Raw genomic sequence first — 23,996 nt, forward strand, 5'->3', positions numbered from 1 at the left:
ATTTTTTAAATAGTTGCCATTGGTTACAGTCTACAGTAGAAATTAGTATTCATTTATTATTGGTTATTTGGGCAGATCAGGTACAAGCTAGCACCAAATCAAATTATTGAACATTGCAGCAAGTTACACCCAAAAACAGTTGAACAATCATAATTTTTTTAAGTAGCAATTTTTTACGGACAACGGAATGCACGGGTTTCAGCTTGGTATGAATGTTTGTGTGTAGATTAAACATCTATCTGGGAAGAAGACAGACTAATTTAGGAATGGTTAAATTTGGTTTTTTTTTATTCATCTAATATTAGTAGTTATGTTAGGTTAGGATTTTGTATTAATTGATTATATTAATCCACCATAAGTGGAATATAACCAACTTGGTATAACTTTGATACTTTAGAGTTAAATCATACACATACGTACAAACAACACAGGGTCCGCGATCTACCGTAGGTAGATTGCCTACCTGATAATATACTGCTGCGAATCATAATTTTTATCCCAGGAAAAGCAAAAGTTAAGATACATTTTGAACACCATACACCGAATATTAAATAACGAATTGTACAAAGTTCGAGTCATAAAGAGCTGGTACATTTAACGGGCAACGAAGTGCACGGAATCAGCTAGGTGTTTTATGCTGTTATATAATAATATAATATGTATATATTACCGATGAAAAATAAAAATTGTAATTGTAAAAAAAAAGAAGTTTATATAGTCAAAACATCATCCTGGTATAAAAAATCTCAAGTATTCAAAAGTATGATCTCCATGTATATTTAAAAAATTCCAAATATCAGAATAACTTAAATATATGTATAATTTAAACATAATAATATGATGATCATGCTTAAAAAATCAACCTGTACATATATTGATCAACAATTATTAATGATTCACCTTCTAGTATTTTTTAAAAAAAATATATCTGTGCTAATAACTAATAATTATACTGATTCATATTAATTAACAGTAAAAGGCTTTATTCATACTTCGGTAAACCAATTAAATCATTACTTCATAGATGTGGTTAGATCAATGAACTTTAAATATTAATATGCTTATACTTAAGTTTTTCTGTGGATTAAATACACAGAAAACTAAGTGTTGAACAGATTATGGAAACCAATTGAATCATAATAAACTTTTTATTTGATTCATAGATTTAAACCAATGTATATTTTTAAAATCTATTCAATTTTGTTTAGTACAGTTCTAAATGATTATTATTATAACTAAGAACAATAATACTATAAAACTAATTAGTGCCAAATTTAGTGAGTTGAATAGATAAAAAGATAGAACTAAATAAATAAAATATAAAAGCGGTTTTGACTCAAAAAAAAAAAAAATTAATTGTATCAATTAAGTAAAATTACCATTTTAGTTTCTACTAATATATTAAAGGTATAATTCAATTAGTACAGTATAATTGTATATCATCATGTTTGGTAACAATATAAAATATATATTTTTTTATTATTACTATCAAGTTTTTGTTATGAGTTATTATTTGGTTTACATAAATTTATAATATGTATTAGATTTGTTTGTATTAACAAGTTAATCATACCGTTATAAGCATTTATGTTATATAACGTTATAAGCAAGTTAAATGTTGATAATTAATCCATAGAATATCTAGAGTACTACTTTACTCTATTCATAAAAACTAAAAAAAAATGTGAGTAATAGTAATTGATTAGTTCAATACTTATATTAAACTAATCAATTACTATTATAATATAAGTTAATATCAATAAATGACTATATCAAGTAATCTTTATAGCCTAGCCTCACTTCTAAGCTCCTAGTTAAAAATAAACATAAATTTTGGCTAAAATAAATATCAAAAACTAAAGAAATATAAAAAAAAAATTAAAAATTAATAAACTTTGTATTTTGAGTCAACACAAAGTTAAATTTATATTTGATAGATATTTAGTGTTATTAAATTACAACACATCTAAAACATTGTGTAGTGCACGTGATTATTATTAGCTTTAATTATTTAATGTAAGTTCATTTTTATTTCACAATATTTAATTTCACGACATATCATCCATCTCAATTCTTCTAATTACCTGAAGCAACAATGGTCTTCTCTGCATTTGAACGCCCATAAGACTGTGTGGTAGTACCATGTCAGTGTGTGGTAAAGGAGCCCTCATACGGACCTGAAGGGGGGCCACATTTGTTAGTGAATTCCCAAATTGTCATGTATTATGTATATTATCAAGCACAAATTAGAAATGTTTCACCCAAAATTAAATTAACAAAATAAAACGATATATTTTTCCTTTCCTTAGTTTTTACAATTACACATTACTTATACATGTTAATAATAAAATTAAAATCAGATCAGATGATGTTATCAAATTAAATAAATATTTTGCAAAAACATATTTGATTGAAAAAAAGCATGCTTTCTTTCTGGAAGTCTACAAAAAAAATATCTAGATGCAAAATAGGAGAAACCACTGAAGGGATTACAACGAATAATTGAACTACTATTACACTATAACAATGATGAATTACAATATAATATAAATAACATTGTACCTGATGTTGTCCAGGGTATGGCGGAGGAGGTCCTGGGTAAGGTGGAGGTGGAGCCAACTGTCGGGTTTGTTGAACCGTTCCTTGTTGTATAATCTGCTGAGAACCTATCATGCGATTAGGCACAACTGTACGCTGCATTTGAATTAGTCGCTGCTGTTGCTGAATAGAGACTGCAAATAAAAATAGAAATAATAATAATATATAATTCTAAATTAATTAATTGAAAATTAAAAAATGTAATACTTTACCTTGTCCAATTGGTGACATTTTAGGTGTTTGATTTTCTCCAGAAAAATTTGACATGAAATTCAAATTATTTTCTCTGTTCTGCATTACATTGCCTATTTGGTTATCTTGAACAATCTAAAATTATCCATAATTAAGTTATTATATATTTAAATGTTTTTTATAAATAAATATTACTTGTGCGTTAACATTTTGAGAAGTTTCAAGTTTTGGAGAATGAATAATATCTTGTTCAAACTTTTCAATCCCTAAAACTGCTACACTATTTTGCTCTTTTCTATGATTCAGACTACTTAATCTTTGTAGATCATCCACTTCTTCCTTCGGTTGTTTTGTTTCGATTTCTACTGAAGATTTATCGTTTGGTACAGTTTTGTTATGAGCACTCTTGTTAGATTCCTCATCATCAACAAGATCATATAAGATATTGGTTTTGTTACCACAATCTAGGTTGTCAAGTTCTGGATCAGCATATTCCAGTATATTAAAGTCAGCTCCCATTTCAGCTATAGACAAACATATTTTAAATAATTTATAGTCATATAGTAAAGATTAAGTATATTCATAAATAATTTACCTAAGAGTTCGTCATCATCGTCTAAATCACCCAAAAGGGCATTGACTCCATCAACTTCACCAATATTGTTTGGATCTCCTTCTTGTTGTAGTTTTTCCAATTCATCCCTAACACTATCTGTAATTTCTTCACTTCTACTGTCTACATTATCAGCACCTAAAGCATACATTTCATTATAATATTAATTATTTATACACATTATATTTAAAAATATATTACCATTAATAGAATTTTGCTGAGACTGGTGCTGTAATATATCACTATGTCTACCAACAGATACATTTTGACCAACTAAAGATTGGGACATTGAACTAGGATCATTTATTATTGATGAAACTTCATTAATTGGAGCTTGGTATTTCTGATCTAAGCTTTCAGATCTTTCTACAACTGGAAAGTAAATTGAAATTATATTATACATATTATACATAATTTATATATTATATATAATTAAATAAATACCTGAAAATGATTGTTGATGTTGCTGTTGCTGCAGCTGTTGATGTTGTTGTTGGTGTTGCTGTTGTTGCAGCTGTTGCTGTTGTTGTTGTTGTTGTTGTTGTTGTTGATGTTGTTGTTGTTGTTGTTGTTGTTGTTGTTGTTGTTGTTGTTGTTGTTGCAGCTGTTGCTGTTGCTGTTGCTGCTGCTGCTGCTGTTGTTGTTGTTGCATTATTTCGTAAGGCCTAGTATTTTGTTGTGTCAATGCTTGTTGAGTAATTGGATTTTTAATACCAGATACAAATTGTTGGGCATTCATGTTATTATTAATAATTGCACCAGTAGTAGTAGATCGTTGTTGTTGTATTAACAACCGAAACCGAGGATCAGATAACTAAAAATAAATTAAATTAATAATGGTAATTTATAAAACATCTAATTAAAAAATAAAATAATATTTTACTTGGAATTTTTGATCTTGAACTCGTTGCCGAATGACCATTTGAGCATTTGGAGTAACCATTGGTTGGAAAGGCATACGTTGAGTCTTAACAGCACTTGGAGGTAAAGGCTGGCGAAAAGTTGGTCCAGAAGCTGGGGTTTCAAAATCTTGATTTGGTAGAACATTTTGAGATGTTATTTCTTGATTTGGTGTATCTTCTGTATTCCACATACGCTGATCGGCCGGTGTTTCTTTTTTAAACTGCTGTCTTTGAAGTAATTCCCTCAAATGTCTTGTCATTTCTTGATTAGCTTGAGGTGACGAAAATACATCATCTCTACCTCGAGGAGATGTAGGATTAAAATGAACATTTCTTGGTTGTTGAACTACAGAAGTTGAAGATATTGGTGGACTAAACAAGTCTGTTGGTCCTGGTGTTGATTGTGAACGTGTGTATTGAGGTGATGGTGATGCTGAAGCAGGACTCACAACTCTGGTCACTTTCAAGACAGGTGAAGGATATGGTGATCTAGATTGCTGTTGAGAACTTACACTACTAGGACTTTGTAAGGGAGTTAAAGAACCATCCTAAAAAATTGAATTTGTTACCTCATTTACTTGAATTAATACTTCATTTAAAATAATGAATTTAAATTACCTGATTAGTAGAAACTTGTAACTGAGTAGCTAAATTTGGCGTATGAACCAACACTTGTTGATCAGAATTAGTAAATTGATTGGTATCAATAGAAAGATTTCTTTGATGAACTGGTACTCTTTGATATACTATAAAAATAATAAACATATTATATATAAATTATAATATTAAGCAAAAAAAAATTATTCACAATAAAAATGCATTAAATACCTCCTTGAGTACGTTGGTCTTGCATTACTTGCTGCTGTTGAGCAGCTTGTGCCTGTTGTTGTCGCATTGCTTGTAACTGTTTCCATTGACGTTCATTTTCAGCTTCACGAGATCTCTGTTGAGATATCATTTTATCTTGATCCTATTACCATAATATAGGAAATTTATGTTAGTTATATTTCTACATTTTGTTGTAAAAATTAATACTCAACAAGTTTGAAAATATGAAGAAATAAATATAAGTATAAATTAAAGCTGATTATTTTTTTTATATTAATGCATCTGACGAAACAAACAAATAAGATAATGACAAATTATATTTTATTCATACATATAGAAGAAAATTCACCACAATCCCATTTGTTTTGTATATAATACACACATACACATTTATTATTTAAATCTATTTATGCATTTATGTGTACCCCTATACAATTACATCCACAAACTATGTTTTTTGTTAAGTAATATATTAATGTATATTTATATTGATTTAGTGTATTAAATATTATCCATACACCAATCAATTCTAATAACTACTTATAAAATAAAAAATAAGCTATGTGTTATACATAATCCAATATACTACACACCATGCTAATATTTATAACTAATCAACTGCAGTTAGAACCAAGAACAAAGAACAAATAGAAGTATCAGAAACCATAAGCCAAATATGTGAAATAGCTTTGAAATTGAATATGATTTAGAAAAACCCCAAATTAATTAACGAACAGAAATAACACATATGTTCTAAAAACTAACAAATTATTTCAAGTGTTCAAACCTAAACAAAATTAAAACAATGTAGCAGTTTGACCAAAAAATAATAATGTACTTTAATAAATTAGCAGCTTAAATTATGCAATTTAATGTTATGTAAAAAAAATTGAATTCACTGTCATAAATTATAATCCATAGAATTGAACAGTTTAACCCACCTATAAACATGTAAAATATAGATTATTTTTAAAAGAACTTTCCATAAACTGTTTGGTTTAAATTGTAGTCAATAATATTTAAAAAAAAAAAACACTGTACTAATATAAAAATTTAACTGAACATTTCAAAAAAATACAATAAAATTTAATTTAACAAAATGCTAGGTTGTAAAAATTATTATAAATTATAATTCAATGCTAATTAAATTTGGCTAATACTTTCTGAATATAAAGTCAACCTCATATTACTAGAATTTAAATCCTTCATCAACAATAGTTTTACAAATATAATAGTCGACAATGTTATTAAGATACCTTTATGTTATTAAACGAATAACAGCATTTTATAGTCTTAACACATACAAATATAAAGAAATTAACTCAAAAAACTAAACAGTAAATACAAAGTTTATTTATGGATTTAGAAGCAATACGAGTAGCTGGGAATAAACTAAAAACACAAAAATAAAAAGAAGAGGCTGAACGTCAAATATCCAAAGAAAATCATTTCCCAGAACGTGCAAGTGAACGCTCACCACAGGGTCATAAGTCTCTTGACCGAGGGACGGGAGTGTGCGCATTATCTCAGACGGTGTTAGTACACGTATTTGTTGGTCAGACAGCGGAGGTGAAGTGCTGACTGAAGTGTTAGTACTGCTAGCGGTTATGTTAGTTTTAGCGCCCTCAGTGCCAGCTGATGATGATTCATTTCTCACCAACTGTACATTACGTATTGTGCCAGTTGGCTGTGATGTGATTATATGTAGTAGGTTATTACGTGAATCAGTTTGATTTTTAGTATCTAATGTGGCTAATATTGAATTAGACATTATTAATGATGGAACTGTTTGTATTATATGAATACTGTTTGGTGGATAATGCAAAGTCCCCCTTTCAGATGAACCCGATGCTACATATTGATATTGAATTGGTTCAGATGAATTCTTCTCTGCGGGAATTATGTGAATGGTTCGCAAATTAACAGGATTAGGAGATGGAGGGTTGGGTAAAACTGGTATATATTGTATTGTAGATGGGTGAGTAGGAATAGTGGTGGGAAATGTTTGCTGAGGTGGGTTAGATTCAGGCTCAGGATCAGAAGGCTGGGGAGATTGTGAGTTAGTATGACCATCACCAGCGGCAATTAGTATTGCGGGTTGCATCGGTTCTTTGGTGGGACACACCTCTCCATTGTTAATCGTCGGACTCTGGGTAGCACTAGATGTTGAACTGGTCCGGTTGTCTCCACTGGTACTGTCTTCCTTCGCGGCCTGTTTGTGTTGTTATAGAACGGGTGCCATTAAAGAAACAAATCCCAAAAGCAATAAAATGAGAACATATCAACTAAAGATGCTAACACTCTAATGATGGATATCAAATTTTGTTTTTGGATCGGTATTAAAAAAAATAACATGTTGAAAATGTAATTTCTTTAAAATGAAAATAATATGTAATTAAAAATAATAAAAACTTAAAATAAAGGAAATTGCATAATAACAATATTTATTGTTGGTATAATTGTATTTATCAGCTAAAGCTGAGGAAAGCAATACTATCAGATAACCCGGTCAACACATCTATACAATTTGTGATAAAATCATTCAAACAAAAAAATAAAAATAAATATATGATTTTTTACGATGAAATTCTATTAAAATGTATTGATTTTCATTATTCAAAATGGTATTTATGAAATATTTTCAACAAGTGTAATATAGGAAATAATCTATGTGCTTCGCCCTAGAAAAATTTTATAACTTAAACAGGATATTTTGATATTGGTCAAATAATTTCACTTAAGGATCCATCCTTATACTATAATTCTATTTATTAAATATATTTGGATTTGTGTGAACTGTATAAATCTAAAAATTGCAGTGTAAAAATTACTAGTGCTTTAATATAATCAACAACTAGACATAACCAATAAAATAAAACCAATATTGTTTTAATTTATCTGTTTTCAATGAATCCCAAAAATGTGCAAAACGCTGTAATTTGTGATTGGCCTAAAACACATAAGTAATATGATGATTTTCATAAATTATAATTACCAAAAGCGCTTTGGCCAAGTCACATAAGCACACACAAATAAATTTTAAAGTTAAGCCCCAATAAAAAAGCTTCGTTTTATGTGTAGAGGAACTTTTAAAAATACCATGTATAAAATTTTCCAATGTACATATATATATATATATATTCCCGCTAGATATTATGATAGTTAAGCTCTCAGGGTGAACGCTAAAATTAGTCAATGATTTCATATACCATTATGATATGGTGCTTGACATAATACATTTTCATCAATAAACGTTTTGTATAATCGTTAATGCTTACCTGTTGCGCTTTTTTCTGTCTCAGATTAGTTCTATTTTCTCTTGCTTTTAACAAAAATGGGCTTTTTTGTTCTGGAGACAATGTTCTCCACTTTTTTAATATTTGTCTTGATCTTTCAGGCCAAGCTAAACATATAAAAATAAATCAGTTTCAACATAATATAAATATTTAAAATAAATGTATATCATACAAGGAAATTCGGTTTTCCATTCAGGATGGGTAACATTAGCGTAAAGTACAGCTGATATTGAAGCTTTAGGTCCCAGAGCTTCATCTGCTTCCATTTTTTGAGAATTTCTTTGACTGGTATTTATAGCTGATGACTGAGAACCTACGCCTTCTAAGCTATCTTCACCACCGCTATTTTGTACCCAAGGACTGTGAGGTTCAGAAAATGCTGGACTGAACTGAGATGGACTACTAAAATGTTCGATAAAAATATTCACATTACATATTTGTATAAAAACATTTTTTATTTTATATAATCCTTAATAAATAATTAATATTACTTACTTGCTGTATTCAGAATGATATGGAGACATTGCTGGATAGATAGGAGAATTCATATTGGTTACTACAGGTGGTAATGCTGGAGCTGGTACTTTTCCACGAGACATATTAGTTGGAACACCTATGAATTTTATAATTAGGAATTTTTAATGTTAAGTTTTAATATATTGAGCATGGTTTACCTGTACGAGATGGAGACATTATTGGAGGATGGTTTTGATTTTGAGCCATAACTGCTCCATTTTGGGCTTGAGGTATGGTACCCATATTATTATTACTTATTAATAACATATTTGAGCTATTTGGATCTTGAGATTCTTCTTGTGAAGCATCATCAGTTAAAACTACTTTGAAAATCTCTTCTACATCTTTACTATCCATATTTGGTAAGCCTGAATTGGAATACAATTTATATTAACAAACAATAAGTTAAGAAACAAATCAAAATACATTTTTATCATTAAATAATATATATTTAACATTTTATTAAATATAAATGTTATACATTTAAATTTTAAACTATTAATAATACAAAGATAACGATTTATAACATAATAAATAAATACTGATTAGTTATTAGGCTATTCAATATTATATTTCTATAAGACCTTAAATTGTTTAAAAGTATTAACAGATTGACTCCCATGTGACCACCTGCGGATCAACTGTAATTTTCAAATTATATACTTGGTGTGACTGCCAGCATCCATAATTGATCATATAACTATAATGCAACTAGACCGCCGGCGATCATAAATTAATATGGGTGTACTAAAAAGAGCCCAGTGGGAATAATTACAATTTACTTAATGTAAAAAATATACTAATTTTATATTTTAAATATTTTATCAAATAATCAAATAAAATAGTATTTACAAATTAAAAATGATATGGAAAAATATATTTGGTGTGTCAATAAAACATATTGTGTTACTACCGGCTAACACATTGGCGGTCAATGTGTTAATAAATATTTATATTATTCTTATTAATTAAATAAAAAATGATCAACAAAATTTATATTTGATAATATTCAGTTATTAATGAAAAAATTAGAATAAATAATTGAACATCGAGGGAAACCTAAATTTTTTTTTTAAAAATATAATTACCTGTCTCTCTGACCATAGAATCAAGATTAAAGTGGGAACCTAGAATTTCACTAAATTCATCTTTTTGAGCTGAAGTGTTGGTTTCACTCATGTCGGGTTCTTCCACTACCAAGCCATTATCTGCAAAAAAAAATTATAAGTTAAATACCCATTTGTGTTTACATAATTATTTCAAAATACCTTCCATTTCTGTCTTAATATTTCTACTTTGTTCATTCATAATGGAATCTAATAAATTATCAGACAGCAAAATATCTTTAAGTGTATCGTTCTCATTTGTAGTAGGTGTTTCTTTTTTCTATAAAAATTGTTAAAAAAAAACATATTTATATTAATAAATATTTTAATCTAATTATTTAACATTGCTTTAAAATTAAATGCCTCCTTCTTTATATGACTTTTCCGACCCAGCTCATATTAGCTCTTTCAAAAAAAGTTTATTTTACCTTTTCAACAACTTTTGGTTGTTCGTTGAGTTCAATTATCTCTTCCTTAATATTCATGCATGTTTTTATCACTTCCTCTTTTGTTTGTTGTTTAGCTTTAATGTCTTCCATAATTTTTAATTCAGCCTAATAAATATAAATATTGTATTCATTAAAAATAAATAAACATTACATAAAAAAAATATAGCATATTCAGCGCAATAAAATCGAACCTGAGAAAGTTCAATTGTTTTAATATCTTCATCTTTTTCTTCTACTTCTTCAGACTCGCTACTGTCCAAAATCTGTGCCGCAACATTGCAAGCATCCAACAAATCACGACCAAAAAATGCATCTTGTATATAATTAGGGTAATTTTCAGCAATTTTACTCTTTGGTTTTTTCCATCGATTTGGTTTTCGCCTTGGTTTATTGTCTTCACCATCACCATCCTGAGTATTTTCCTCATCTTTGTCTTTAGTTCGGGGCATACGTCCTCTAACAACAAATCCCCCAATACCTAATTTTTGAAGATTTCTAACTCGTTTTCGACGCAGAACCATTACACCTGTTTCTAATGTCAAAATACTAAAACCTTCTGGTGGTTCAGGAGGTCGACCATCATCACGTGGCTGTACTACCATCCCTTCTTTATAAATAGGTTCTGGTTCACTTGGTTCTTCCTTTATATCATCAAAATCCATTTTATAAGCATCATCGTGGTCTAAAGAATCATTAATAGTATCTAAAAAAAAAAAAAAAAAATGTTTTTAAAATTACGAAATCAATAAAATAAATAAATAAAATCTTACCTCTACTATTACACACAACAGATTCAATAGCTGCCATAATAGCAGCTTCTTTTTCCATTTGTGCTTTTTTCAAATCTTTTCGCTTTTTACGTTGATGTGATATTTCTATACCACTGGTTAGAACCTTCATATGTTGAACACCTGATTCAGATAAATAAATGCCATCCATACAGTATTCATTTACTATCCCTTTAGTTGCATCTGGACTATTATCACGTGATGACATTTTCTGTTTGATTTTAGGACTTGAGACATGTGCTAAATGTGCTGGAACTGTCCCACGAGGACGACATAGTAAGCAACTATATCCGTCTTCTGCACATTTTTCTGCATCGTCTTCATTTTCGATTTTATCACATTTTCCATGAAGCCATCTAGGAAACGAAACACAAAAATAATAATATAAAATCATAATTATAATAATGTTCATAATACAAAATTTACCTATCACACTGTGAACATTTAATTATCAATTGATTATCAGTATATGATTCTTGACATGATGGACAAATACTACGAGAAGCACAAGGTCCACATTCAGTATAATTATTCAACCAGGAACAATTGAAGCCTGGATCATTTGAACCACATGTCAAGCATTGAGCACACCTTAAAAATCAATATTTTTTAATTTTATTTAAAAAATTTAAATTTAATTAATTAATCATACTTACCACTTGCATTTCCAAGTTCCTCTGGGGACATAATCAAGTTTTGGATCAGTACAATAAATATGGTAAGAAATATCACATTCATCACAAAGTATAAGTCTGGACTCATCATTACGTTGACCACACCCTTCACAAACTGTACAATCCAAGCATCTCCATCCTTTTTGAAGTATAACTTTGGTTACCTGTAAGACGATATTATTAAGAATAATTGTATTCTTGAAAATTCTAATTTTATGCAACAACTCACTTTAACATTAACACAAAAAGGGTGATAGCACTGACCACACTGAGAACAAGAAATAAGACATGCTTCTTGATCTGTACCTAAAGATCCACACATAACACATATATCTTGACCAAGTACAAATTTATCTTTAGCAGAGCATAAAACAATTCGATTTTCATTGTTGGGGTCAATGTCGTTTGAAGAATTTTTGGAGCTTACATCAGACAAAGGCCTCTGCAAAATAGTGTTAAATAAATTTTAACAGTTAAAACTAAAAAAAGATTCTTAACTACTAACTTGTAATCCAAGACCAGGTACACCAAAAATGCCTCGCATTCTTCCTCGAGGTCTCTTTCTAGGAAACTCAACGAGGCGTTGTCCTTTTTTCTGGTACATGGGTTTTAATGCGGCAGTAAGTTTTCCTAAACCTTTAGCACGGCCAGCATATCCAGAAAGCAAACGTTTCTTAGCTACTTTACATGCAGCATATGGTTTTCCTTTACCCAAACCATAGCCACCCACTCGACCATCGTCAAAATCTTTATTGCTCTATATACATTATAATAGAATATTTTATATTTTCTAAAAATATAAATTAGTTTACTTAATCAACTACTACAATTTTCTAAGATTAATACCTTAAACTCTAAGTCATGCTCAGGTTGATAAACATCTATTGAACTATTAGAGTCTCCAAATTCTTCATATCCATCTCGACGTTGTTGTACAGCATTTTTACATAAAGGACACATGTACTCAGATGCTGAACTTTTGCTATGGCTAGTTATATACTCAGCCTCTGGATCACAAGCACCATGAATGTATTTTCGACATGAGATACATTGAACCATTTCTCGATGAGCGGCAGCTCGATAAGCTCGATGACAAAGTGGACATGAAGAACCTTTATTACGTTGCTGATAACAAGAATCACAAACCGTGTAATGGGCATGCCACCGAGAAGATAGCCCAGCACCTGGGGTACGAGAACCACAGTCAGTGCATACACGACAGCACTGAAATAAAATAATAGTAAAAATAGTCAGTAGTGTCTGATATTCTAAGAATAATAAATATAACTTTGTATGCATTTATTAAAAATATAATATTGTCAAATTAATAATAGAGTATAATGAATTTAGGTTTAATTACTTTGCATTTCCATCCAATTTTAGGTATAGTTGTCACTTGAGGTCTTAAACATCCAGGATGATAGGCTTTATCACAACCTTCACATAACATAACCTTAGTCTGTTCGGCTGGTTGCCGACAAACTTGGCAAATTCGACAATTACCACATTGCCATCCAGCTCGTACTCCTTAGAATATAAGATATTTACATTAAAAAAAACCACAATTAAAATAAATAATAATGAATTATTTCTTCAAACCTGGAAGTAGAGCTAATCCAAGACAAACACCGTGGTAGTGGCTACCACATGCTGTACACATCATTAAATTAGAAACATCTCCAAGAGTCGAGCAAATACCACAAGCAACGTTAGCAGAAAGTTCTTTAATAAAATAATCAATTAGCATACATTTCATTCATAATTGAAATATTATAATTACCCATTAAAGGAACATGATCAAGATGAGAATTGCATATTAAAGCTGGTACACTCATCTCTTGAAACGAAGCAGAAGCAAAAATACAAGGATAGTGAAAAAATTTCAAACAATTAGTGTATGTACATGGAGCACTGGCGCCTAAGTGACCACAGTAAGAGCACCGTCGCATTAAGCTCTCTAAGATAAGTTCAGGCACATTTTCCAATGAATCAGATGTATCACATTTTACACCTTGAGTCCAGGTAGCGCAAAACTGATGTACATAAACATAACCATTTGATTCAAATTGTTCATATATCATGTTCAAATCAGGAACATCCAAATGCCCAATAACGCTAAGCTCATCCACGGGTTCAAAACTACAGGTTGAAAATTGTTGTTGTCTAATAACAATAATAACAAAAATGTACAATAAATAAATGTGATTGAAATAAATTGATTTGTTTGAAAATATTTTAGAGCAATTAATTAATAAGTAAGATATATTGAGCATTAAATATGGAAATTAAAACTCACTTAAATTTAGCAGCAGATTTTTGCCTTCTATACTGTATTATTGGTGCCATTTCAGTAGTTGGTGATTGTAATGGCATCGGAGTTAATTGTTTAGTAACTAATTGCTTAATAAAATCATCCAATGTTGACTTAAAATCTTTTTCCCAGTCTAACCTTAGAAGAGATCCTTGTCCAAGTTGACTTCGTTCTCCTAAATTACAAAATGCACATACTTTTCCTGGCCTAAAACGTATAAATATTAGTTACAAAATCAAAACACAAACATCAGAAACTATTTACCAGGTCTCTTGATATAATACACTTCTATCATCATTAGTAGGATCGACTGATGATGAAGTAGGAGGAGTATTTTCATCAGTTCGGGAAACATTTGGAGATTTACCTTCAGCATCCTCCCTATTAATAATACAATCAAAAAAATTATGTTATACTTATTTATTTCTGTTTCTATAAAAAGTAAATATTTATTACCTTCTCCATCTTTTAATTTTTAAATTCAATTTTTTCATTTGTAAAGGGCTATCATAAGATGTCATAGGTGTAACAGCACTTCTGATGGGTGAACATGATGTTGTTTCTTCGAAATTACCTTCTGAAAAAAAATGTTTAGTACAATCATCAATTACTTAGTGCAGGTTGCATAAAGAACAGTCTGATATTGTTTTACTGGAATTGTAATTTATTCATTCTATAGAGTTCATAATTGTGTTAAACTATGCTAGAGTTGCATTAAGAAATCTTAAATTATGGATAACCGTGATAACTAAATAAATTAAGCCACCAATAACATTGATAACATTAATGATATTTTATTGATCTGTAAGTTACCAAACCAAAACCCGATCTGTAGCTTACAAAACATGTAACACAGTCAGGCGTTTAAGCAACACCCAGTTTAATTTAACGATACGATAACGGTTCGATAAGACGCTGCAGGACATTTATTCAAACATTTATTCAAACCACCCTTTCTATATTTCTTAAAACTGTATGTATAAAAGTAATATACCATCTGTCTTCACAACAATGTCAATTGGTGTTTGATTAGAAGAAGTTTCATCTACTGATATAGAAGCTGCTTCTGTAGAAATACGTGAACAATCTTCTTCTTGATAATCTGGATCGTCATCCATATCTTCATTATCATCATCATCATCGTCTTCATCATCGTCATCGTCGTCATCATTTAACATAGGAGCACCATTGTCAACATCATCATCAGAACTAGGATCTTCATCTATGTCCATTTCGTCAGATTTATCTAACAATGTCTTAGACATCTTTGATTTGTCATTGTCCATTTCCTAAACAAGAGATAACATATTTAAAGATTTTAAAAAGGTTAATGCTAATGGTGTTAATGTATTATACTACTATAATATGGAACAGTATTATGAATTACAAAATTTAAATGTCCATAACTGTAATTAGACTATTAGAATGATAAAAAAGTAATTAACCAATTTTCCCTCACTAGTTAACTACTAAAAACGTTTGATACAATTCTTATCAGATATTCTCATTATTTTCAAGGAACAATTTAATTAATACTTCTACAAGTAAATTATTTGTTTTAAGATAATAATATTATTATTGAAAATATATCATTAGGTACCTATATTTAACATGGCAATACAATAAAGTGAGAAGTTTTGATTTTTAATGCATGTATCTACAATTAAATAACATATTATACCTAAGCCACTTTCAACATAACAATAAATCATAACATTTAAAAATAATAATATGTCTAATAACCAATTTTGATTTAATATGACAAAAAGTAAATATAAGCGGATTATAAAATATTTAAGAAAGAACATATCTATTTAAGTACCTAATTAATTATTTATAGCTTTTCTAATAAATATTTAATTTTAATAAGTTAACAACGGCCTACAATTTAATGGGAAATATAATATGTTTAATTTAAAATATATGAATTTTAATAATTAAATTTTACTTGTTTATAACATGTCATAATATCATAACATATACAAATTGTAGTCACGCAAAACAATATTAAAGTCTGATAAAGATCACAATGATCTCGACAATGATGCAGTTGATAAATGATGACTATTTTATTTCAATCCTAGGTAGCATAGTACACTACCAAAACTACGCTACTGACCAGCTATTAAAATGAGCCTCTAGCTAATTCCTATTATTTCCTGATTCTATCTGTTTAAAAATGCATTAACATAGAGAAATTCTATTACCCATGGCTATTCTACTTAATGTTTTGTCATATCATGACTTTAAATAGGATAGGTAGGTCTATACTTTATAGGTACCTATGTATCAAAGTGCATTGATGTTTGAAATTGTTTATTTGTATAATAAAAAATACTGTTGCATACAACTTAAGAAAAATCAAGCAAAAGTAATATTTAAATGAGACTAACAACAATCTGATTTGATCATTAAAGTTCTGAAAATTAAAAAAAAAAAAAGCTGAAAGTTTAAAAGAAAAATTACAGTCCAATATTTTAGGGCACTTTGAGAATCTATACAAACAAGAAATAAATTTGTCCAGCGCCCCAAACTATGCGTTACACAAGATTGAAGTCTGACACAAGATTGGCAGCCGGTAGGTACGGACTATTGCAAACAATTCACATTCACAGCGGCATACATGCTTCTATATACGAGCACAGAGTCCTCTATTTTCTAAAGACGGACCAGAGATGGGATGCAGACAGCCCGTCACCAGTCTTGAAGAGGTGAGGGGAGGGGCAAAAAAATTCCCAAAAGCGCTTGCCGAGCGGTGAAATACGCGGGAGTCAAATTCACCGGGTCTCCCCTCTCCCTTAGTCGGGGGTAACCCAGCGGTAACGGTCACGTACAACCCTACGGCCCTGACGTACCTACAACCGAACGGCCGATTCGCACGCGAGTGTAGCTGGGTAAACAGCAGCAACGAGACACTTACTCTGTGTTTGATCGACGGCGACTGCGGTCGAGCCAAAACGCATAATATTCGGCGGTGAACAAGCAGGGAACGCTCTGGCTCCGGGAATCGGGCGGGATGGGTAGTCGGTGAGACGATATCCGTTACGCCGAGGAGCCTTTTGACCGGAGGTTCCTTCTTACATGGCGAATGGGCGCGAAGATCAAGCGGCTGGAGAACGGAAAATGTCGGCACACTCGGGAGCGAGGCGTCGCCGTCGTTGTCGCGGCGATGATCGTCGTCGTCGTCGTCGTCGTCGTAGTCGGCGGCGGCGGCGGCGGCGGCAGCGTCAGCGGCGGCTGTCGTCGGATAACGCGCGGTTGAGCGCGAACAACGACGCGAGAACGAAAACCGACGAAAACTATACTGTAGTTCTGTAGCCCTACGGGAACGAGAAAAACATTTTTTTCACATTATCGGATAATCAAAACAAATCGACAACAGCCTGGTACCACCGCGGGCCAACCGACAGGCTTGCCAACCCGACGAGGCCGGCGTATCGCGCGCGCGTCCCCCCCTTTCGGAATTCAGAAATTGCCCGCAGTGGCGGCGATTTGCAAAACAACGTTGATCTCCGATCCCCCCACCATGGATTTACACCCCACTGATTCCGTTGAAAACCGAAAATATTTAATTTAACAATTTAATTTATCATAATATTCGGACAATGATGAGTGAAATTGGTCTATATCTAATAGTCGATACTGGGACTAATGTACTCTGTCTGGACTCTGAACTCTTTCGCACCTAGAGACATATTAGCATAGTGTGAGTGTGGAACGGTGACAAATTGTTTTAAGAATTATGACTAATGATCCCGTCCTTAATAACTGTCACATACATTTGCTGAGTTTTAGTTAGAATTTAACATTTAATAACATTGATTCAATAGTGAGCTTAAATGAGATTTAGTGGCCCATGATTGGTCCATTAAATGTTACTATTCTAGTGAACTATTTAATGTAATCAATTTTTTAAGGAACACGGCATAAGTAATAGTAGGTACTTAACTTGTTTTCGATTTTTTGGACTTTGACTTTGAGCCAAATATTATTGTTGTGCACTAAGTGATCAGAAAACTACGGTGTTGGGAGTACGTACAAATATACAATAAAATTATTAACTATTGTCCACTTTTCGGAACGAAAACTCAAAACACGCATGGCACGTCGAGACCGGCGCCGTACGGTCTAGCGCGCGTCAACGGCGTACCTATTGTTGTTTGTTATATTTTATATAATTTTTAAAATATAAATCTTAAAAAGCGCGTAACCACTAACCAGATGTTATTATGTTAACAAACATAAATAGGTAATAATATAAAATTATATTTATATTATATTTTTATTTTAATTATATACAATTATGTAAATTATAAAATACACATAATATCGTTATAAAGACGTCATAATATTAGGTATATTCTTTCAAAGAATTTCTTTAACATGTGGAATAGTGGATTATAATCATAGATAAATTAATATAATTGTGAATTATGATTACTGCGGAATTCAAAATTATGATTTTGCGATACGAAATACGAATAGTTAATAGGTACCTACCTACGTCGTTGAGATCCTTTTGTACATTCAACGTTACGATGATGATATGCTTTTTGGGCGAATTGTTTTCAATAAACGTGTTAATATTTATTTCCAATCGTTGCAATGCAATATAACGCTATACAATTAACATTACATTTTTGAGTAAATAGCGATAAACCGCTTTCAGTTTTTATACGATATACATAATATAGGTACATTACCTATACAACAATATTGTTTATACCCGCACAAGACCACTACGCGGGTCCATCATTAGATATAGAGCTCTATCTAAATCCGTGATATTAACTAATTTGCTCACATTAAGCAGTTAAAATATATATATTTTTTTTTATTGAACAAAAATGTATATTTACAGTCTGTATTTATGTGTAGTACAATAAGTAAATGGGATGTGGATTGATTAGCGGGAGGGGGAAGTCACCCAATGGTGGCACCCCGTGGAAATCGATATTAGGAGAGAGTAGTTCCTTTTCAGGCACCTGGGTGGATTATCTGGGATTTGTTTGGATGATAGTTGAGTGATTATAGGATTTGAGTGAGTGCTGTATGTTTTGTTTGTTTTTTTGTAGGCGATCATAGCAAGATTATTTAAGGTTGGAATGCAGATGTCTTTATGAAGTGATTGATTGGTTATATACCAGGGGGCACCTGATATTATTCGAAGACATATATACTGGAATGCCTGAATTGTTCTGGTATTCGACGGTTTGGCAGAACCCCAAAGTTGAATGCCATAGTACCACATGGGTCTTAGAAGAGCCATGTAGATTGTACTTTTGGTTTTTAATGAGAGCTTTAAGCGGACTGCGGAGTAATGGTATAAGAGGGTGAAGTCTCGAATTGAGAGCTTTGAGCTTGTTTTTAGGTGGAGACCCCATGTAAGACGTTTGTCAAGAATTAAATCCAGATATTTAGTTTGTGTGGAAGATGGAATATTTGTACATCGCCGATAAAGGTTGCAGGGTTTTCCAAGGATCGAGAAAGTTAAAATATAAACCGAAATTAGTTAGTTAATATACATTAGTATCGGGTCCAGACAATTGTGTCCATATTACGGGGATGCCGTCTTCACCTGTGCCCGGAGCGGAAACTACTGTATTTATGTATACACGAACACAATATACCTAACATTAATGATGCAATCAATGAGTAAGGACCTATCGTGTATTATTAATTATTATATAATTACTGTCGGTCTCGATAACTCAAATTTTTTTTCTTAGCCCTTCAAGTGTCTTTAAGTTGTTTTTGTGTTTGTGGTATTTACTCGAAAAATAACTTTAAGTTGAATTTATTGTGATACTTTATAAGTACTTAGGTAAGGATTTTTTTATTATTTTTTATATCTTAATGAATATAATAACATAATAAATTCACATATTGTATAATAACTTAAAAACAATAAGGTATAACGGCGAATAGACAAAGTAATATGCACATTTTTTCGGAGTCCTAACTATTAAGGCCTCTAGCTTTAAAAGCGGGGCTACTGGAAAAAAAACCCTTAATACGCCACTGGTCTAAGTTGTAGTGTGTAATGTAGTACCTATTACCTACACAGAACGACAGAACACTAAACTAGCAAACTATATATACATATAATTACTATAGCCTATAGGTAATACTAAGAAAAATCACATTTCAAGGTTGTATATCTATTTGCAGTGTCGCAGACCGCAGTGATGAAAAATTGGAACATATTAGAAAAATATTTAGATTTCTTATACGCGTGTGGCGTGTATCGTGTATGTAGAGACGTACAGAATACACCGTTCACCCTAAATGTAGTAAACACGTAAGAGGATGTCAACACACAAATTGTTTTCTCTCTTAATAAATATATTGTTTATAGGGTTTGGGACTGCTTGCATTTTATAAATTTGTCTTATGAAATGGCGAAATTAAATACAAAGTTTGAATTTGCTTATTTGTGTACTTTTTAATTTAAATGTACATATAATTGTGGGGAAAAATTATATTTGGATAACATTGAAAAATATTTAAAAAAATATGTTTGGTTAGGCACAATAGGCGATAATTTTGAGATTTGGGAAGGCTGAAGCCTAATATTATAGCCTACTGTTATAAAATTGAATAAGCTTAAAAAATTAAGTAAATGTTTGGGAGGGTGGAGGGCTGTTAAAGTTGTTAGTGGAGCTTGGCTACAGTTGGCCCTATGTTCGCATATGTAAGATTCCATAAGTCTCTTTGTGACAAAACTGTGTTTAAACTATAATTGACATCTAGATTGCAGATTGTACGAATGAATGAACATCAGTACGTGTTCGTTTATCACGGTGTTCGCATATCACGTTATTCGTTATTTCGTTATTACTTATTTATTAACCTAGTATTGTATGCCAGTATTTTTAAAAATTAAGTTGTTATTTATTTAGTTATTTATCAGGTATATATACCTACTTATTTTTTAGTTTTTTATTACCAAAATTGCAATACCTATGTTTTATGATTTTTCAAAAATAATATAAAAATGTTGCTACATGGTACATAAATTTAAGTATATTTTGAGAATTTTAACTGCATATTTCGATAATTTTTAGTGCAACAAGTCAAGTTCTGAACCCTTAATTTATTTATATACGAAAACTGTAAAAACTTGGTTTTAATCTAAACTTAAAACACCCCCCCATTTCATAATCCTGGCTACGCCACTGCATGTACCCACCCTGTGTAATTACTTTTAATATGAAAGTGAATTGACCTATATTATCAAACTTTAAGTTATAAGAACATAACCTGCGTCCTTACGTTGGCTATTTTATGATATGTTAATTTTTATAAAATTTAAAGCATTTTTAAATTGTAATAATTTACACGCTGACATACGCTAAAAAAGCCAACGTAGGGACACTGCAGGCATAATGTTCTAAACTTAAAGTTTAATAATAGGCGAATTCAGACTAATATTAATAATAATATCACATTATGATCGGTTCTGCTAAACAAATATTTGGTATGTTGTGCGTTTGCTATGTTTCTCAGAGAAAGAAAACTAATGGTGCGTGACATCCTCTTAAGATCTATAAATTGTCTTAGAAGTCTAAGGAAGTTTTAAACAAGGTATATTCATTTACCTATGGCTAATGAATCATATAGCTATCATCTATGTAATAGGCGTAATCTAGGGAGGGGGCAATATAGTGTCTTTTTACCTAATAGATTTTTAGATTTATCACAGACTTTCCCCCGCCAAGAATTTACCCCATATTATAAAAACTATGTCGGTATAAGTAAGATGTCCATATAATTATACAACCATAGGTGGAACTAGGGGCATTTTTCTGAGGGGGTTAAAATTGTATCAGCGACACAAACCCAGATAATTAATGTTTTATACTAAAATATGGTTGAAAACTGGGGGGAGGGAGGCTATGGATGAAACTAGAAGGCCCCCCCTTAATTTCGCCTATGTATACAGTCATAGGTATACTATATTACCTATGTCTCATAAGACGTATATTTTTAATTGGTGATGTTTACCTAATATTAGTTGTATAACTTTATGGGTTCCAATAGTATTCACATTATTCATTAGGTACCTATAACATAATATAAACATAATACCATACTATATAGTATTTATAATCAATTATATTATCAATCTACCAAATGGAGATCGGCATTAAATTTATAAACTGTGGGTACCTAACTGCAGAACAATTAACAAATTATCATCGAAAATCGAAATATTAAAAATACAAAAATTTATATTTGTTATAAATATCGTAAAATAAAATGTTACTGATATTATTATTACGGAGTAATACATTGATCAAATATTAATAATATAATTTAAAAGGGAACAGGGTAATTTACCATGTGTCCAACACAATGCTCAATGGTCAATTATTCACCTAAATTTTTTTTATTAATTTTCCTCATTTTTAAAAATTAGAATTTTAAGCTCATTTAAAAAATAATAAGGACTATATTTACAAACATACATATGATAATCATTAATAAATTAAAATTAAGGTTTAAAAGATATATGAATTTATGAAGACTATGAATATTTAAAAAACTATATCTATTAATAATTTATTAATTAATATAAATGTATTTGTAAAAATTGTCAACGTCCTGTCCAACTGTCTAAATGTCAAATATTATATATTATCCATGTATAAATGTATTATAAGTCCAAGACAAAATATATCTTTTTTATAATTGATATATTAAGGACTACTATTCATATTAGTGAGTAAAGTTTAATAACTCAGAAACAGATCGTACAGTCGTACGAATTTCGATTAAAATTCGTCAACGTTTTCAATTAAATCAACAATTGATTAACAATTTGTAGTATAAAAGCAGGTAAGGATTGGTAAGTTCTAGTAAAAAAAAAATATTTTATATCGCGACAGAGTACGCCTTAATTATGATATAAAAATAGCCTCCAGTAGGTAGGTACCTACTTGGCTACTCATAGGTGCAAATAGGGGGGGGGGGGGCTTAGAGATTATTTATTTATTTATTTTATGACAAATTATAAATATATTCCAACTTCCAAGTGTCCATGCCCCCGTGTTCACAATAATGAGTACATTGTGAGAATCAGACTTGTCCGAAAAATCATAGGATATACAGTAATTGCTAGGGTTCGGATTTAAGGGCAATAATATAATTAATATTAAGGCATTTAAAATGTCAAAAAAAGCAATTACAAAAAAAAATTTACTAAAAAATTAAATAGTTTGTATATTGTATATTTAACTAGTTTGTATTAAAAAAAAAATTCACTAGGTACGCAGTAAGACGTTGACGGTTTGGGCTTAAAATATATTTGTACCTAGAAAATGATCTCTTTACGTCCACGGAAATTATCGGGGTGACAGAAGAAACTATTTTGAATCTAGTATTTACGCATTATGAACCTATTTTAAACTACAGATATGTAGGTAGTACTTTTCATTATTAAAGATAGTACTATAGCTATATCTTTAATCGTGGTACTTTTATAAACGTTAAATTAACTGCAGGCCATACCAAATACTCAATAAAGTATCTAGCGATATCGATAAATATCGCCGATAATAAAAGCCATTTAAAATAATATTACAGACCACTGAACTGGATACTGGATAGAGTTCAGTATTGCAGACACACTACAATGCACAGTCTTCAGAAAACCTTATCGATATGTATCCTTAATATATATGTCGTGTACTCGTGTATAAAACTATCAAATAAATTGAA

At 30.7% G+C, this 23,996-nt stretch overlaps 1 protein-coding gene across 1 annotated transcript in view; it reads right to left on the reverse strand.

Moving 5' to 3' along the window:
- The window catches only part of LOC100159693 (histone-lysine N-methyltransferase 2C), a 27,924-nt gene extending 10,290 nt beyond the window's left edge, over nucleotides 1-17,634 (reverse strand). Inside the window, exons 1-33 of the mRNA XM_029486183.1 lie at nucleotides 17,194-17,634; nucleotides 15,268-15,562; nucleotides 14,730-14,850; nucleotides 14,538-14,654; nucleotides 14,259-14,480; nucleotides 13,743-14,125; nucleotides 13,562-13,684; nucleotides 13,323-13,489; nucleotides 12,809-13,186; nucleotides 12,468-12,719; nucleotides 12,192-12,404; nucleotides 11,945-12,126; nucleotides 11,715-11,879; nucleotides 11,271-11,644; nucleotides 10,692-11,203; nucleotides 10,480-10,605; nucleotides 10,214-10,331; nucleotides 10,034-10,153; nucleotides 9,104-9,313; nucleotides 8,925-9,042; nucleotides 8,602-8,831; nucleotides 8,412-8,536; nucleotides 7,259-7,345; nucleotides 5,134-5,275; nucleotides 4,924-5,051; nucleotides 4,287-4,853; nucleotides 3,848-4,217; nucleotides 3,605-3,775; nucleotides 3,386-3,541; nucleotides 2,986-3,314; nucleotides 2,811-2,925; nucleotides 2,563-2,732; nucleotides 2,085-2,177 (exon numbers count right to left, since the gene is read on the reverse strand). Coding sequence (XP_029342043.1) covers nucleotides 2,085-2,177; nucleotides 2,563-2,732; nucleotides 2,811-2,925; nucleotides 2,986-3,314; nucleotides 3,386-3,541; nucleotides 3,605-3,775; nucleotides 3,848-4,217; nucleotides 4,287-4,853; nucleotides 4,924-5,051; nucleotides 5,134-5,275; nucleotides 7,259-7,345; nucleotides 8,412-8,536; nucleotides 8,602-8,831; nucleotides 8,925-9,042; nucleotides 9,104-9,313; nucleotides 10,034-10,153; nucleotides 10,214-10,331; nucleotides 10,480-10,605; nucleotides 10,692-11,203; nucleotides 11,271-11,644; nucleotides 11,715-11,879; nucleotides 11,945-12,126; nucleotides 12,192-12,404; nucleotides 12,468-12,719; nucleotides 12,809-13,186; nucleotides 13,323-13,489; nucleotides 13,562-13,684; nucleotides 13,743-14,125; nucleotides 14,259-14,480; nucleotides 14,538-14,654; nucleotides 14,730-14,850; nucleotides 15,268-15,559 — 6,876 coding nt within the window. The 5' untranslated portion in view covers nucleotides 15,560-15,562; nucleotides 17,194-17,634. The remainder of the gene's footprint in view (nucleotides 1-2,084; nucleotides 2,178-2,562; nucleotides 2,733-2,810; nucleotides 2,926-2,985; nucleotides 3,315-3,385; nucleotides 3,542-3,604; nucleotides 3,776-3,847; nucleotides 4,218-4,286; nucleotides 4,854-4,923; nucleotides 5,052-5,133; nucleotides 5,276-7,258; nucleotides 7,346-8,411; nucleotides 8,537-8,601; nucleotides 8,832-8,924; nucleotides 9,043-9,103; nucleotides 9,314-10,033; nucleotides 10,154-10,213; nucleotides 10,332-10,479; nucleotides 10,606-10,691; nucleotides 11,204-11,270; nucleotides 11,645-11,714; nucleotides 11,880-11,944; nucleotides 12,127-12,191; nucleotides 12,405-12,467; nucleotides 12,720-12,808; nucleotides 13,187-13,322; nucleotides 13,490-13,561; nucleotides 13,685-13,742; nucleotides 14,126-14,258; nucleotides 14,481-14,537; nucleotides 14,655-14,729; nucleotides 14,851-15,267; nucleotides 15,563-17,193) is intronic.
- Between the last annotated feature and the right edge of the window lie 6,362 nt (nucleotides 17,635-23,996).

This window comes from Acyrthosiphon pisum, chromosome A1 (genome assembly GCF_005508785.2).
Source record: "Acyrthosiphon pisum isolate AL4f chromosome A1, pea_aphid_22Mar2018_4r6ur, whole genome shotgun sequence".
Lineage (NCBI taxonomy): Eukaryota > Metazoa > Arthropoda > Insecta > Hemiptera > Aphididae > Acyrthosiphon > Acyrthosiphon pisum.